The 18,279-nt window shown below is 46.3% G+C and overlaps 1 protein-coding gene across 1 annotated transcript in view; it reads right to left on the bottom strand.

The window, feature by feature from the left end:
- Positions 1-18,279, bottom strand: part of LOC123746672 (uncharacterized) — a 237,022-nt gene that overhangs the window by 95,866 nt on the left and 122,877 nt on the right. Inside the window, 5 exon segments of the mRNA XM_069316905.1 lie at positions 12,177-12,524; positions 15,077-15,311; positions 15,639-15,782; positions 16,127-16,154; positions 16,363-16,524. Coding sequence (XP_069173006.1) covers positions 12,177-12,524; positions 15,077-15,311; positions 15,639-15,782; positions 16,127-16,154; positions 16,363-16,524 — 917 coding nt within the window.

Here is an 18,279-nt window from a genome sequence, read left to right as displayed (position 1 = left end):
TGCAACAGTTTTGGATGAGGTGAACAAACTTTTGACCAACACAAGACAGAACACGGTGCAATGGGTATAAATTGGATAAGTGAGAGGGAAGAATGGAAGTAACGGCAAAGGGCCTATTGGCCCATACTTCCTCTTCATGCTTCTATTTTGGTACGGAGTCTTGAGGTGGGTAGAATATAGTTGTGCATTAATTGGCTGTTGATTGCTGGTGTTGACTTTTTGATGTGTAGTGCCTCGCAGATGTCAAGCCGCCAGCTATCGCTGTCTCTATCGTTGATTTCTGTGTTGTTTGTTAAGACTTCTCTGGTTGTGGGAAGAGAATATATGTTCCTTAATGGAGCCCTGTTGCTTATGCATTGTTAATCGCCTGGAAAGAGATGTGTTTGTCTTGCCTATATACTGAGTTCTTTGGGGCTTAAAGTCCCCAAGTGGGCATTTGAAAGCATAGACGACGTTGGCCTCTTTTAAGGCATTCTGCTTTGTGGCTGGAGAGTTTTTCATGAGTAAGTTGGCCGTTATTTTGGTTTTATAATAAATGGTCAATTGTATCATCTGATTTTTGTCTGTAGGGATAACGTTCCTATTGACAATATCTTTCAGGACCCTTTCCTCCGTTTTATGAGCTGTGGAAAAGAAGTTCCTGTAAAATAGTCTAATAGGGGGTACAGGTGTTGTGTTAGTTGACTCTTCAGAGGTTGCATGGCGTTTCACCTTCCTTTTTATGATGTCTTTAACGAAACCATTAGAGAAGCCATTGTTGACTAGTATCAGCCTTACCCTACAGAGTTCTTCATCGACTTGCTTCCATCCTGAGCTGTGGCTGAGAGCACGGTCGACATAAGCGTTAACAACACTCCTCTTGTACCTGTCTGGGCAGTCACTGTTGGCATTGAGGCACATTCCTATGTTTGTTTCCTTAGTGTAGACTGCAGTGTGGAAACCTCCGCTCCTTTCCGTGACTGTTGCATCTAGAAAGGGCAGCTTCCCATCCTTCTCCATCTCGTAAGTGAAACGCAACACAGAATTCTGCTCAAATGCCTCCTTCAGCTCCTGCAGATGTTTGACATCAGGTACCTGTGTAAAAATGTCGTCAACATACCTGCAGTATATGGCAAGTTTCAAGTTCAAGTTCAAGTGGGGAGGACAAGGGAAGAGGGGAGGGGGGATGGTGGGGAGGACGAGAGCACGGGGGAGTGGGGGATGGTGGGAAAGACGAGGGGATGGGGGAGTTGGGGATGGTCAACAGGACAGGGGACAGGGAGGGTTGCTGTGGCTCAGCAAAGTGCATGCATTGCTAAGGCCTCATCAACCCGTGGTTGGGTACAGGTAGTATAAAATATTTTAAATCAAGTTTAGAGATTCCAAGTATCTTATGATGAGTTAAATTGTTATTACTGTTAATAATCCAGTGATTTGGTCACAGGAAATGAGATAAAGATAGGGAAGGAGAAAGAGAAAGATTGAGACGAGTCAATTGCCATCATTCCATGATGGACTTGGTTGATCATTCCCATGAGCGGTATGTAAATAATATGTTGGGATTTGCCCGTATGTTGACATGTGTTCTAAGGCTGTGTCTTGACAAAATGAACTGTAAACTAGTGTGCTGATATTTTGTCTTTAATAAAAACAAAACAGCCATCATTAAATCACTGACACTTCAGATCCAGCAACAAATAAATAAAAAAAAGGAGTCTCTCAAAGAATGACACATCAGGTCCAGCAACAAATACTGTTAAATCCTTCACATACGAGACGACGAAGACACCAAGGACCAGATTCACGAAGCAGTTACACAAGTACTTATGACCGTTTACCTCTTCCTCAATCTTTGACGGCTTTGATTGCATTTATTAAACAGTTTACTAGCATGTAAAACTTGCCTATCAACTGACGGTATTGTTATAAACAGCCTCCTGGTGCTTCGGAGCTCATTAACTGTTAAATAATTGTAAACAAAGCCGCCACAGATTGAGAAAACGTGAACAGGTTCGTAAGTGTTTGTGTAACTGTTTCGTGAATCTGGCCACCAGCTGTGAGGATTCCCACGATGGTGGTGACGGTATCAGTGTACAGACTTGACCCTGGAGATGCTTCCTTGTGAGACTCCCTCCATCTGTCACACGGGAGCAGATATAGCAGCCACCATGTGCACGGGACATGCAGGCTGACAGATACTAACACGTGCACGGGACATGCAGGCTGACAGATACTAACACGTGCACGGGACATGCAGGCTGACAGATACTAACACGTGCACGGGACATGCTGACTGACAGATACTAACACGTGCACGGGACATGCAGTCTGACAGATACTAACACGTGCACGGGACATGCAGGCTGACAGATACTAACACGTGCACGGGACATGCAGGCTGACAGATACTAACACGTGCACGGGACATGCTGCCTGACAGATACTAACACGTGCATGAGACATGCCGCCTGACAGATACTGACACGTGCACGAGATATACACTCTGACAAAGAAGCTTCCCGCACGTGAACGTGCATGAAACACATCCGATCTTAGTCAACATAAAGGACAGCCAGAGAGTGAATAATTGTCATTAGGATGTGGATCTTTGTATGGAATATGTTATCATTATGGGCATGTTTTAGTTTCTCTGTAATTATATTGAAGGCAGCTTGGCACTTGGCACAGCTATGACGTCATAAGAAACGATAGCTCTCTCGAGATTCATATGACACTTTCTCGAGAGTCATATGACACTCTCGAGAGTCATATGACACTCTCGAGAGTCATATGACACTTTCTCGAGAGTCATATGACACTCTCGAGAGTCATATGACACTCTCGAGAGTCATATGACACTTTCTCGAGAGTCATATGACACTCTCGAGAGTCATATGACACTCTCGAGATTCATATGACACTTTCTCGAGAGCCATATGTCATATAAGTCATATAATCTCACGAATTCCACTTGAATGTTTCTTATTGCATTGATAAATTGAACTTTCATAGATTTTGATTTATTTTCATTTTGATTTAATTATTTTGTGTGAATTGCGTTGGAATTGAGCTGTGTTGTTTACCATACCGTTCATTTCGTGAGTATAGTTGATTTTTGTACTTTTTCATGTTTTCATTTCATTTTTTAACTGTTTTTCTTATATTTCAGTGATGGGAACATCAGATCACTTGATGTTCCCAATTTTCTGATATGAACATCAGACCATTTGGGAAGGCATCGGACGAGGGAGTGGGGAATGGTGGGGATAATGAGGGGACAAGGGAGGGGGTAATAGTGGGGAAGGATGAGTGGTGGGGGAGTTTGGGATGGTGGGGACGAGTTGATAGGGGAATGGAGAATGGTGGGGGAGGACAAAGGGACAGGGGAGTGGGGGATGGTGGAAAGGAAGAGAGGATGGTGGAGTGGGGAATTGTAGGGAGGAAGAGGGGACGGTGGAGTAGGCAATGGTTGGAAGGCCGAGGAGATGGGTGAGTGGGGAATGGTGGGGAGAACTGGGGGACAGGGAAGGTTGCTGTGGCTCAGCAACACATAACCACAGCAACGCGTGGCTGGGTACTGCTAGTGTGGTATAAAATTAAAAAGATTTCTCATCCTAGCAGTCGTCAACTTAATCACCATTCACCTGTAGACTATGCCGACATGCTGCTTCAGCAATATGCAAGCACTGCCAGTATAAGCAGCCTGCCCCTAGATGTACAACACCATCTGGCTATTACCAAAATAAATCGTAACTTCAATATTGAAATTGCCTGTAGTGAAATAGGGCCTGATGATAACAATGAAATAACCCCCTTTGAAATTTAAAATGCACTCAAGAAAGGTAAGGCTTCCTCTCCTGGAGAGGATGGCATCACATACAACACCATGAGAGTACTTGCTGAGCTGCCAAATAGCCCTTTGCTAGAATTGTTTAATCAAAGTCTAAGGCAGGGTGTCTTACCTAACCGCTGGACACAGGGACTCATAATATCCATACCCAAGCCTAATTCACAAAAATTCAGTTCCATTTATCTGAAGTCGTGCCTGTGTAAAGTTCTTGAGAGGATTATCCTCGACAGACTAATGATTCAAGTCAAGCCCCACCTTGCTCCTAACCTGTATGATTTCCTTCCTGGAAGAAGCACATAAACTTGTTATGCTGATTATTTTATCAGAGAGGAACCAAGCTCTCAGGCGGCATTTATTGATCTCCAAACTGTTTTTGATACAGCAAACAGAGAAATAATCCTAGAACAGCTAGCCTCTTTTGGAGTTAAGGGAAGACTGTTGACATGGCTCAGGGGTTACCTGAATAACAGTACCGCCTCAGTCCTTTTCAAGGGGGTCAAAAGTAAGCTTTGTGCACCCTTTGAGTTGGGTACACCCCAAGGTGGAGTGCTAAGTCCTACACTGTTCAATGTTCTGATGCACAAATTAACAATTGATATTCCCACACTACCTAACAAAGCCGTCATCTGTTATGCCGATGACATATGCATTGTGGCAAATACCCAAACTAGACTCCAAGTTCTACTGGATTCATTCGCTGCTAAAACCATTGAATGTGGTCTTGTTATCTCTATAACTAAATCCAGAGTTCTCCATCCCCAAGAGAAAACTCATGTCCCTATAGCTTTCAAGGTCAACAACCAGAACATTGAAACGTGTGGGCAGCACAAATACCTTGGAGTTGGTATTAACAGTGACATTGTAAATGATCTACACCGTAGGTTAAAACAAAGACTAAAACCATTAAAAACACTTACTGGTAAAAATATTGGTATCAATATTAAATATGCTAGACAATTCTATATAATGTTCGTTAGATCTTTGATTGATTATAATGCTCTGCACTTAATTAATTTACCCTCCTATGTGTTGGACAAACTTGAAGTAGTACAGAATGAAACCATGAGGATAATTCTTGGTGCCCCAAGATGCACAGGAATCATCAACATGAGGGAAGAACTGAAGCTTCTAACCATACTAGAGAGAATCATGTAAGTCAACACGACCTTTTGCCTTAAAGTCATTAGAGACCCTACATCTCCTGCATTGCTCAGAGACAAATTATTTAGTGCTGTTAACACCCTATTGACTGGTGCCGACATACCAACTCACTCCTTTTATTATAAATGGCTGAGCAACAATGCCTACAATCTCATTAAACTCAATCTTCATTTTAGATGCAATCTACCTGTCTTTGATATTCCTCTTTATCTGTACCCCACCATTCAAGTATCATACACACCTGTCACCAGGAAAGATAATGAGAATCTTGCTCTTCTCAAAGCTATCACACTCGAAACAATTGCCTCCTCCATCGAGAATTTAAGATCTCATGAGCACTGTGTCTACACCGACGGCTCAGTCCAATCTTCTACTGGACGGACTGCAGCAGCATGTAGGTTTTATAGAAATAATATTTGCACAAAGACTGTTAGTGTCAGATTAAACAACTGGCTGACATCCACACAAGCAGAACTAGTAGCATTACAACTAGCTAGCAGTACATTAAAAAACATTGGAGGAGGAATAATATTTTGGGATTCAAAGTCTGCTCTTCAAGCAATCGAAAACTTCTGGAAGATCGACAGCAAGAACCTCATACTACCAATTATAAATTACCTAATTGATGCACAGAGTAAAGGGTCTCGAATCTCCTTTGTATGGATACCTTCATACATAAATATAACCCATCATAATGAGACAGACATTGCAGCCAAATTAGCGTGCAACAAAGATGAAGTTGAATTTGATCTAGGTATCCCCATCTCTGCTGTCAAAACTGTATTGGTCCAAACGCTCAGGTCTGATTGTAAAGAAATTGCTGACTCCCAACGACCTGAAAGTACTAGTATAAAAAGCTATGATTTGTTCAGATCTGAAACCTATATCTATGGGCAGCACAAAACGTCCACCAGACTGTGCGACACAGTGGTTGCCAGGATCAGGTTGGGTTACCGTTACCTGTGGCAGGTGGCTGCAGGTGACGGGTCTCCCAATCCTGAGCACTCCAGTTGCAAACTCTGTGAGCAGGAACTACGGCATGATCTCCCACACTACATCACTGAATGCCCAGTTATTAGACCTTTCAGACCAGTTGGCATGAGGTACCTGGAGCTTTGCAATTACTTTATTCACTCTCGAATTCTAGAAGATATCCTCACAGTGTACCCAAAATTTGCCAGTGCAGGCTACTAAACATATGGCCCTGTATGACTAACCATCCTGCGAGATGGGAACTTTTATTACCACTGCTACCTTATTCACTCTTGTGTTGATGATATCCTCAAAATGCATTCGGAATCTCCTAGTGCAGACTGCCTATCACATGGCTCTGTATGACTAACCATCCTGTGTGATGGGGATTTTTTAGCATCATCTAGTTAGCTTTTTTGACCCACTGTACTCCACTTCATATAGTCTAGGGCAGCTGCACAAATGTAGATGTACCTCATGTATTAATAAAAAAATTAATGCATTCAGACTTTGTCAGCACACACTTCTGATCACGTGCTTCCGTATGACTAAGCATCAAAGGGGATTTTTAGCATCACGTAGCTAGTTTTCTGATGGGAAGGGTAACGGGGAGTTACTCCCCCTTCACGGAGAGAGTGAAGAGGAGTAACTCTGTATTCCCCTTCAAATAGTCTAGTGGAGGTGCACAAATTCCGATGTACCTAAATGTGTTAATCCAAAAAAATAGTAAATTCAGTTATTCACTTACAAAAATTTTGATAAGATGACAGATTTGCATTCTGGGTACAACTGTTTGGTTACAGTTAAATGGGAGACAAGGTGTTTGTGTGTGTGTGTGTGTGTGTGTGTGTGTGTGTGTGTGTGTGTGTGTGTGTGTGTGTGTGTGTGTGTGTGTGTGTGTGTGTGTGTGTGTGTGTGTGTGTGTGTGTGTGTGTGTGTGTGTGTGTGTGTGTGTGTGTGTGTGTGTGTGTGTACTCACCTAGTTGTACTCACCTAGTTGTGTTTGCGGGGGTTGAGCTCTGGCTCTTTGGTCCCGCCTCTCAACCGTCAATCAACAGGTGTACAGATTCCTGAGCCTATCGGGCTCTGTCATATCTACACTTGAAACTGTGTATGGAGTCAGCCTCCACCACATCACTTCCTAATGCATTCCATTTGTCAACCACTCTGACACTAAAAAAGTTCTTTCTAATATCTCTGTGGCTCATTTGGGCACTCAGTTTCCACCTGTGTCCCCTAGTACGTGTGCCCCTTGTGTTAAATAGACTGTCTTTATCTACCCTATCAATCCCCTTCAGAATCTTGAATGTGGTGATCATGTCCCCCCTAACTCTTCTGTCTTCCAGCGAAGTGAGGTTTAATTCCCGTAGTCTCTCCTCGTAGCTCATACCTCTCAGCTCGGGTACTAGTCTGGTGGCAAACCTTTGAACCTTTTCCAGTTTAGTCTTATCCTTGACTAGATATGGACTCCATGCTGGGGCTGCATACTCCAGGATTGGCCTGACATATGTGGTATACAAAGTTCTGAATGATTCTTTACACAAGTTTCTGAATGCCGTTCGTATGTTGGCCAGCCTGGCATATGCTGCTGATGTTATCCGCTTGATATGTGCTGCAGGAGACAGGTCTGGCGTGATATCAACCCCCAAGTCTTTTTCCTTCTCTGACTCCTGAAGAATTTCCTCTCCCAGATGATACCTTGTATCTGGCCTCCTGCTCCCTACACCTATCTTCATTACATTACATTTGGTTGGGTTAAACTCTAACAACCATTTGTTCGACCATTCCTTCAGCTTGTCTAGGTCTTCTTGAAGCCTCAAACAGTCCTCTTCTGTTTTAATCCTTCTCATAATTTTAGCATCGTCCGCAAACATTGAGAGAAATGAATCGATACCCTCCGGGAGATCATTTACATATATCAGAAACAAGATAGGACCGAGTACAGAGCCCTGTGGGACTCCACTGGTGACTTCACGCCAATCGGAGGTCTCACCCCTCACCGTAACTCTCTGCTTCCTATTGCTTAGATACTCCCTTATCCACTGGAGCACCTTACCAGCTACACCTGCCTGTCTCTCCAGCTTATGTACCAGCCTCTTATGCGGTACTGTGTCAAAGGCTTTCCGACAATCCAAGAAAATGCAGTCCGCCCAGCCCTCTCTTTCTTGCTTAATCTGTGTCACCTGATCGTAGAATTCTATCAAGCCTGTGTGTGTGTGTGTGTGTGTGTGTGTGTGTGTGTGTGTGTGTGTGTGTGTGTGTGTGTGTGTGTGTGTGTGTGTGTGTGTGTGTGTGTGTGTGTGTGTGTGTTTGTACTCACCTAATTGTGCTTGCGGGGGTTGAACTCTGGCTCTTTGGTCCCGCCTCTCAACCGTCAATCAATAGGTGTACAGGTTCCTGAGCCTACTGGGCTCTACCATATCTACACTTGAAACTGTGTATGGAGTCAGCCTCCACCACATCTCTTCCTAATGAATTCCATTTGTCAACCACTCTGACACTAAAAAATGTTTTTTCTAATATCTCTATGGCTCATTTGGGCACTCAGTTTCCACCTGTGTCCCCTAGGGCGTGTACCCCTTGTGTTAAATAGCCTGTCTTTATCTACCCTATCAATTCCCTTGAGAATCTTGAATGTGGTGATCATGTGCCCCCTAACTCTTCTGTCTTCCAGCGAGGTGAGGTTTAATTCCCGTAGTCTCTCCTCGTAGTTCATACCTCTCAGCTCGGGTACTAGTCTGGTGGCAAACCTTTGAACCTTTTCCAGTTTGGTCTTATATCGCCAATATGAACTGCATATGGACTCCATGCTGGGGCTGCATACTCCAGGATTGGCCTGACATATGTGGTATACAAAGTTCTGAATGATTCCTTACTCAAGTTTCTGAATGCCGTTCTTATGTTGGCCAGCCTGGCATATGCCGCTGATGTTATCCTCTTGATATGGGCTGCAGGGGACAGGTCTGGCGTGATTTCAACTCCCCAATTTTTTTTCTCTCTCTCTCGCTCATGAAAGAATTTCATCTCCCAGATGATACCTAGTATCTCGCCTCCTGCTCCCTACGCCTATCTTCATTACATTACATTTGCTTGGGTTAAACTCTATCAACCATTTGTTCGACCATTCCTTCAGCTTGTCTAGGTCTTCTTGAAGCCTCAAGCAGTTCTCCTCTGTCTTAATCCTTCTCATAATTTTGGCATCGTCTGCAAACATTGAGAGAAATGAATCTATACCCTCCGAGATATCATTTACATATATCAGAAACAAGATAGAACCGAGTACAGAGCCCTGTGGGACTCCACTGGTGACTTCACGCCAATCGGAGGTCTCACCCCTCACCGTAACTCTCTGCTTCCTATTGCTTAGGTACTCCCTTATCCACTGGAGCACCTTACCAGCTACACCTGCCTGTCTCTCCAGCTTATGTACCAGCCTCTTATGTGGTACTGTGTCTAAGGCTTTCCAACAATCCAAGAAAATCCAGTCCGCCCAGCCTTCTCTTTCTTGCTTAATCTTTGTCACCTGGTCGTAGAATTTTATTAAGCCAGTAAGGCAAGATTTACCCTCCCTGAACCCACGTTATCGATTTGTCACGAAGTCCCTTCTCTCCAGATGTGTTACTAGGTTTTGTCTCACGATCTTCTCTATCACCTTGTATGGTATACAAGTTAAGGACACTGGCCTGTAGTTCAGTGCCTCTTGTCTGTCGCCTTTTTTATATATTGTGACCACGTTTGCCGTCTTCCATATTTCTGGTAGGTCTCCCGTCTCCAGTGGCCTACTATACACTATGGAGAGTGGCAAGCAAAGTGCCTCTGCACACTCTTTCAGTACCTATGGTGAGATCCCATCTGGACCAACAGCCTTTCTAACATCCAGATCCAGCAGGTGTCTCTTGACCTCCTCACTCGTAATTCCAAACCCTTCCAAGGCTGCCTGGTTTTCTTCCCCTTCTCCTAGCACAGTGACCTCACCTAGTTCTATTGTGAAGACCTCCTGGAACCTCTTGTTGAGTTCTTCACACACCTCTTTGTCATTCTCTGTATACCTGTCTTCGCCTGTTCTAAATTTCATTACCTTGTTCTTTCGCTGTTGTTTTCCTCCGGATCTGACTATGGAGTAGCTATGGTTCGGTCTTGGCTTTGTTTGCTATATCATTTTAATAATTTTTCTCTGCTTCTCTTCTCACGCTAACATACTCATTCCTGGTTCTCTGGTATTTCTCTTTGCTTTCTGGTGTTCTGTTATTCCAGAAGTTCCTCCACGCCCCTTTTGTTCAGTCCCTTTGCTTCCATACATGCCCTATTATATGATAGATTCTTCTTTTGCTTCTCGGATTTTTCCCTTTGAGACGGGATGAACCTGTTTACTGCCTCCTGACACTTTTGGGTGACAGAGTCCATCATATCTTGTACAGACTTAGCTCTGAGGTCTGTGTCCCAAGGTATTTCCCTTTGGAAACGTCTCATCTCCTCATATTTCCCCTTTCGGTAAGCCAGCCTTTTGTTTCCTAGTTCTTTTTGGGGGGAGATAATTCCTAGCTCCCCATACCCATCCCGTGGGCGGTGGTGTAAAGGGCTACAGAGGCACATAATTGGTTCGGGAACTGAACCCTCTAGTTCGTTTAGCTAAGCATATATCAATCTTTTGACGCTAGTTACACAATTATTAATGTTATATATACATGTACATATACTCATACATACATGTGCATATATAAGTAAACATATATACATGCACATACATATACATATATACATACACATACATATACAATCACCCACACAAATACACACATCAATAATCTTTTGAATCACACCCACCCAACTGGGCGGCAGCTTTACAGTCATGTGCATGCTGCACTTACAGTAAGCAAATTTTGGATACTTCGCTAAGATTTCGGGCAGCACATCATTATGAATGAAGTACTTATACATTTCTTGGACACTATTGATGGTGTAATCTCTGAATTCCGCGATTTTTCACATTCCAGTATATAATGACACAACGCAGGCTAGACCTCGTCCAAGGAACTATATTTGCCTATGGTATTTCTTTATATTATGTGTTTATTAAAAGATTTATTTTCTCTTGTCCCCTGTAAGCATTTCTTATAAAGAAAGAGACGTGATAATGTTGACTTGCCAGTTAACAAAGAAAAAAGATTACAGGGAAACTGTTTGAGAGGACATCTGAGAAACGTGGGGGAAGATCAAGTCACTTGCAGCTAAGTTTGGTACGAGGACATAACGACAGGTAAGGGACTTAGCATGAAGTTCTCGAATCAATGAAGTGACACTTCTACCAATGAAATACAAGTCGGGTGATTTCTTACTATAGGTACTGGCCTAGTTGTAGTGTCAGTGAAGGTGACAAGACTGGGGGTGTCTACTGGTTGTAATTTTTGTTATTAATTATCACCCTTGGGGATTGCCGGCTTGGCCGCCAGGGGGTGAGGGCGGGTTCGCTCGCACTGCAGTTGCTGCTTGACTCGCGTGGTGGCTAGGTGCTAGTCAGTGCTGACGTGGCCTCTGTGATGGGGGGGACCTCTCCCCCCATTTGTGCGGGCTCAATCCATGGGCTTGGAGTTCTATGGACGAGCTGGATATCCTGCTGTGGAGCTCGTGTTATGTGACATGCTTCGTGTCTCTGGGGGCGGACATCTATGGAGAGGAATTGGTGTCTGCCCACCGAGCGATTATCAAGTTTGCGGAGAAGGAGGCATACCGGGTGTTTCTACGACGCTAGGAGGGGTGGGCCTTTCCCCTGCCAGACGACGCCGGCACTGTGACGATTTCGGACCGTAGTGGGGCCCTCACCTATGTTAGTGTTCATGGGGCGCCCTTGAAGTTTCCGGAGGACCTACTGAAGAGTTACGTTGGGCGGTTTGGCTCTTTTGTCAGTGTGCGGCTGCACATGCTTTCCTCATGGGTGTGCGGACAAACATTCCCACCTTGGGGATTCAGCCGAGGTCGGACGTACTGTTCTTTGTGAGGCTCTTGGGGTACTACGTTCGTGTATACTACGCCCGGCAGCCACAATCATATTTATGATGTGGAGTGTTGGGGCATCAGGCTGCTGAGTGCTCTGCAGATGCCGTAGCTCCACTGAACCTCTTCCGTGAGGAAGATTTCCTGCTGCTCCATGTGGGGGAGGATTCGGTGGGTGAGGAGGTGGCCGACTCTTTGACTGCTGGGGCGTGCCCTGTGTCACCTCGTGAGCCTCCTGTTGTTGTCGCCTCTCCCCCGGAGGATGTGCTGCCGTCCGTGGGTCGTCCTGCTCCAGTTGGTGTCCCTGGGGCTCCTGTGAGTCTTCCGGATACTCTCTTCATGTCTCCGCCATCTTCATCTTCTCCGGCTGCTGCGCCTGTCCCCTCGCTCTCACCGTGTGTCCCGGCCGTGCTGGAGGGTGGTGTGGTGGCGGGGCCCCCTATAGTTGAGGCTGCTGCCGTCCTGCGACGTGCGTCGGTGCGGCTGCCTTGTGATGCTCGTGATTCTGGTTCCGCCACTGGCTCTGATAATGTGCGGCCGAAGCCAAAGCATTCCAGGTGTACTGCCTGGGCTGATGTGGGGGGAATTCGACAACTGTCAGTCTTCGGGCATTGACAGGGTGGTTCTGGGTGCATCGCTCTCTACGGCGATGGTGGTAGCGAAGGTCCATGTGCCTGCTGCTGCCGGTGAATGTCTCTTTGACTTACCTCATGTTTTTTCTCCTTCAGGGGGGAGGTACTCTGCAGTGGGAGGTAGTCGCTCCTCCTGACGTGGTTGGTGAGGGTGCTGGCGCTGGACATGGCATCGTGATGGTGTTGAAGAAAGATGCTCATCGTGGCGAGTCCCAGCTGGTGCCTGGTTCTGTGGATGTTTCGGCTGGGGTCCCTGTGGTCTTGCCCTCTGCACTGAAGTCTCCCGTGGTGTCGGCCACTATGTTTCAAACGGCTGTGTTGCCGTGCACCACGTTGCCGTTCAACCCGATGCCGTCGCGTATCTGGCGTGCACTCACCAGGTTTATGCCAAAAGAGGATTTGACGACTTTTTATGATAGGCCCCGGCCCACCCCCCCCTCTTGTGGGGCCGCGTGGTGCCGCTTCGCCTTGAATCTAATATCATTATGGTCCCCTGTTTACGTTTCTTCATGGCCGGCGTTCCGGATTTTATGAGTCTCCTGATGGAGGTGGCGTCGCCTACTGCGTGGTTGCAATGGGAGGAATACAATCTTCGATTTCTGAGGGACCAGTTTCCGAACAAGTACTTGCGATAGTGTCCTGTTTTCTGCACTCTGTTGCCAGTTTGCATCTTGTTTGTGTGCCCTTCCAGCTGTTTGGCTGACTATGTTCTATACATATGTTCTATGTTCTATACTATGTTCTATGACTATACTATGAACAGTATACATACTGTTCCTGTTGTTGTGTGCTGCTGGTTGTTTGTTTTATGTATGTTTTTCTATATTTCCTTTCATGTTGTTAATAAGAAATTATCAAAAGAAGGCACCAAGCCGGGGAGGCTATGTAGCACCACCAAATGTGCAGAATAATCAAAGGGGGCTAAATATCACCAAGGATGCCAATATGAGAACAGAAGCGCATAAGGCGAACGATATCAAAAGTATCCGATTCACCAAGGATTCTATTGAGAGAGAATTGACCACGAGGGACAGTCAGAAAGCAAGACACACGCTCGTTCTGGAAGTCAGCATATTCAACAAGAATGTGCACGACTGTAAGAGGAACAATGCAATTTGGACAATAAGGAGCAGGGCGGCGCTCCATTAAGTGACCATGAATTTAACGCATATGGCCAAGACGTAACCTAGCCAGAGCCGTTTTCTACCGCCAGTTACAGTGGTAGGAGGAAGGCCACAGGGACACACGACCCTTAAGTGTACGCAGTTTGTTACCAATAACAGAAGACCAACAACCTTACCAACGGGCAAGGATGGAGGAATGAATGACTGGGTAAAAGTCGGACTACGGAATACCTTTACAAGGTAGATGGGACAAGTGCGGATAGTTTCCTTAGCGGCAGCATCTGCAAGCTCATTTAAAGAGACGTCAACATGGCTGAAAACCCAGCAAAACTCTACTGACTTAAATTTACTGGAGATAAGAACAGCCAATGTTGAATCTCCATGACCACCAGGTGAACCGGATTAAAGGACCTCAAAGCCATGAGGGCACTACGAGAGTCAACTACCACCACAAAGCAGGATTGACAACGAGAAAGCAGGAGACGAAGAGCATAGAGAATAGCATAAAGTTCTGCGGTTAAGATGCTAGCCTCCGGAGGGAGGCGACACATATAAGTATGGTCAGAAAAAACAACAGAGAAGCCCACACCGTCAGCAAACTTAGACCCATCGGTGAAGATGGAAACGGAGTGGGAGTGGGAAGAAACGTGCTCAATGAAAAGGCGTTTCAGGACCGTAGGAGGGGTAAAAGCTTTAAAGATGCAGGTCAGGGAAATACAAAATTTGGGAAGGGGGACCCTCCACGGGGGCAAGGATGGAACAATACAAGGAGAAACATTGGGAAGACGAACCGAAAGAGAATCAAGTAAGCGAGACAAACGGACAGAAAGAGGAAGGTGGTGAAGAGGAGCAGGAACCACAGGATGGGTATAAGTCGAAGCACGACAGAGGCGAGAATGAGGATGCTGTAAGGATTGCGCAAGATAGTGAAGACAGTAGCTGTCACGGCGGTCCTGGAGAGAGAGGAAGCCAGTGTCAGCATACAAGCTGAGGATAGGAGTGGAATGAAAGACACCAGAGCTGAAGCGCAACCCAGTGTGGTGCAAAGGATCAAGACGGCGAAGAGTAGAAGGAGAAGCAGAAGAGTATGCAGGGCAACCATAATTGTGTTCAGACAGGACGAGAGAGGAGTGCAAACAGAGGAGCGTGCGCCTATCTGCACCCCAAGAAGTATGGGACAAAACCTGAAGGAAGTTTAAGGGCCTTAGAGAATTCAACTAAGATGTAAGAGATATGGAACGACCAGGACAAACGAGTGTTAAAGAATAACCCTAAAAGCTTCGCGGAATCTTTGTACACAAGGGGATGACCATAAAGCAACAAAGAGGGATGAAGAACGACCCGCTTCCGAGTAAAAGTCATAGCACAAGATTTGGTTGTAGAGAACTTGAAGCCATGATTGGTGGCCCAAGATGACATAGCATCAATTGGAAGTTGAAGCCGCCATTGAAGGAGAGGCGAATCATCACCTCGACAGCAAAGAGTAAGATCGTCAACATAAAGAGCGGAGAAGATGTCAGAAAGGAGGGAGGAAAGAAGACCATTGAGAGCATCCAGAAAAAGAGTAATGCTCAGAACACTACCTTGGGGCACACCTTCGTACTGCCGAAAAGAGGCAGAGAGACAGTGGCACCAAACCTGACTCTAAAGGAACGACGAGAGAGGAGGCTTTGGAGAAAGAGAAGGAGATTACCACGAAGGCCAAAAGAACGAAGCTGGGACTGAATATGGTATCTCCAAGCCATGTCATAAGCCTTTTCCAGGTCAAAAAGGACAGCAACAACGGAGGTCTTCGCAGCAAAAGCAGTACGAATATATACCTCCAAGCTCACCAGGACATCAGTCGTGCTGCGGCACTTGCAAAAAACAAACTGAAAAGGAGAAAGGGTGCTGATGGTGTTCCAAGAACCACATCAGACGAACATTTACTCTACGCTCAAAGAGTTTGCAGATACAACTCGTAGGGGCAATAGGGCGGAAGTCCGTAGGGGAAGTACCGAGAGACCCTGGTTTCCGAATAGGGAGTACAATGGCATTGAGCCAGTCCTCAGGGACTGGTGTCGACTCCCAGACCTGGTTATACAGACTCAGTAAAGATTGAGACGTACATGAAGGGAGATGGCGAAGCATCTCATAACGAAGGTCAACTGACCCCGCTGCAGTAGATCCACAGAGGACCAGGACAGACTGAAGTTCAGAAAGAGAGAAAGGATTGTTATAGGGAAAACGGAGTTGAGTGTGGAAATCTTAGGGATGAGATTCAAGAACAGGTTTACGAAGAAGGAAGGACTGAGGAAGATGAGAACCAGAGCTAACAGTAGAAAATTGGGAACTCAGTTCGGTCGCGTCCTGCACTGGGTCCGCCACAAGATTACCACAGAGGTGGAGAACCGGCGAGACATCGGGAACGAACTTACCCGCAATCTTGTGGATCTTCTTTCAGATCTGCGGCAGAGGAGAATTGGATGTAATGGTGGAAACATAACATTTCCAACTCTCACGTTTAGCTGTATGGACGGTCCTACGGGGCATTACACTTGCCTTCCAAACCAAAACAAAAGAATCAGCCGTCTGCCGGCGTTGGTGTTTCTTCCAGGCTGCACCCTTACAGCGGACAGCCCAGGCACAGTCTGCATTCCACTAGAGAACGCACTTCCGCGTGCTTCGGGAGGTAGAGCGAGGAATAGAGCAGAGGGAAGTGTCGAAGACAGTTTCATGAAAAAGGAAGAGGGCGCGAGGAAGAGGCAGAGAGGAGAGGTCAGAGCGAGTAGCACCGAGGGTGAATAGGTTCCAGTCAGCCTTGGCAAACTGCCACCTAGGGAAGAAGAGGGGAGAGTGGAAAGAGAAAAAGAAAACGAGGATGGGGAAATTATCACTGTTATGGAGGTCATCAAGAACCCACTACGTGAAATCTAAGTAAAGGGACGACGAGCAGAGAGAAAGATCAAGACAGGAAAGGGTGAGAGTCCGAGAATCCACATGGGTGGGCTCACCAAAATTCAGAAGAGATAGAGAAGAATCGAGGACGAACGGTTCGGGAAAGCCGCCTCGGGTGTTTGTCAGAACATCACCCCAGAGGGTATGTCGACAACTGAAATCACCTAAAAGGAGCACCAGCTATGGCAAGGAGTCCAGGAGGTGCTTAAGATCAGGAAGGGAAAGCAGGACATTTGGGGGGCGATAAATTGAACAGACTGTATACCACTTACCCACAAAAACACGGGCAGCAGAAAAATGGATAGGTGATGGAAGAAGTAGGGGGACGATGGGAATATCAGAACGAATTAAGAGAGCAGTAGAGTTATGGGCCCCAGCAAAAGCTAGGGGGGGGGGGGGAAGGAGAAAGAGATGAATAACCACGAAAGTGACCAGGACGAGCACCGAGCATTGGTTCCTGGAGACAAACACAAAATGGTGAAAACTGTGTAATTAGAAGTTGAAGTTCATGGAAGTTGGCATAAAATCCACGAATATTCCACTGATGACAGTAATGGAGAACAATAAAGAGACAAAGGTAAAAAATAACACAGTTTATTAAAGAATCTCAGGATCAGGGTCAGGATCAGGAGCAGGGTCAGCAAAATCAGGGTTAGGGGGCATGGGTAAACTTAGTAAGGAAGCGGGAGGACAGACCAGAGGCGGACTGACGGGGTCCGGAGGAGGAGACAACTGAGAGGGGCAGTCAAAGGCAGCTGGAGGAGGGGGGGGGGGCAGAAATCAGGGAGTGCACCTCAGCAAGGGCAGCAACCGAGAGGGTATCGGGGGCGAAAGAAGCGAAAGAAACCTCCATATCTGGGATAGGGAGCCCGACCACGGAAATGGGAGGGGACGTAGTGATAGAGTCAGAGGGAGGGGGCGAGGAAGAAAGCGATACCTTCCTGCCCGCTGAGGAGGAAGAAGGAGAGGAGCCAGGCTTACGTTTCTGACTCGAAGATACAGGCGTTCCTGTAACAACGTACTGGGCGGCAAACTCAATGGTCTCAGCTGGAGAAGAGGAACAGGAGCGAACAACATGAAGATTGCTGGGAGGATGCTGGACATCAGCCTGGACAGACAGGCGGCGTGGAGGGACAAAAGACTGGGGGGAGGGTTGGGAAGAAAGAGTGGGGGGAAGATGGGAAAGAAGACATAGGAGACATTGTGGACTGGGTTGGAAGGGGGGAAACTCCAGATGGAGAACCAGGAGGGAGACCTTTCGGGACAGGACGCAAAGGAATAAGGGAGGAGGTGGAGGGAGTGTTCGAGTCAAACGCCTGGAAACGGTTGTGAGACTGAGGAAGGTGGGAAGAATGAGGAGAGGTAGAATGCAACACGCGAGGGTAGGATACACCCGCGAAAGGGGTGAGACGACGAACTTGGCGTCTCGCTTCAGGAAAAGTTAGACCATCACGGTGTTTCTAGCTGAGGACGGCTTCCTCGAGTTTGTAGTGTATACATGAGCGTGATAAGGTAGGGTGGGGCTCACCGCAATTGAGGCAGCGAGCCTGGGGAGAAGTGCACTCGGACTTAGAATGATCATCGTCCCCACACATGGGGCATAAATACACAGTACTTGTGCACTTGAGGACAC

This window comes from Procambarus clarkii, chromosome 85 (assembly GCF_040958095.1).
Source record: "Procambarus clarkii isolate CNS0578487 chromosome 85, FALCON_Pclarkii_2.0, whole genome shotgun sequence".
Classification (NCBI taxonomy): Eukaryota; Metazoa; Arthropoda; class Malacostraca; order Decapoda; family Cambaridae; genus Procambarus; species Procambarus clarkii.
The sequence above is the reverse complement of the archived record's forward strand: the minus strand, read 5'-3'. Positions and strand labels throughout refer to the sequence as shown.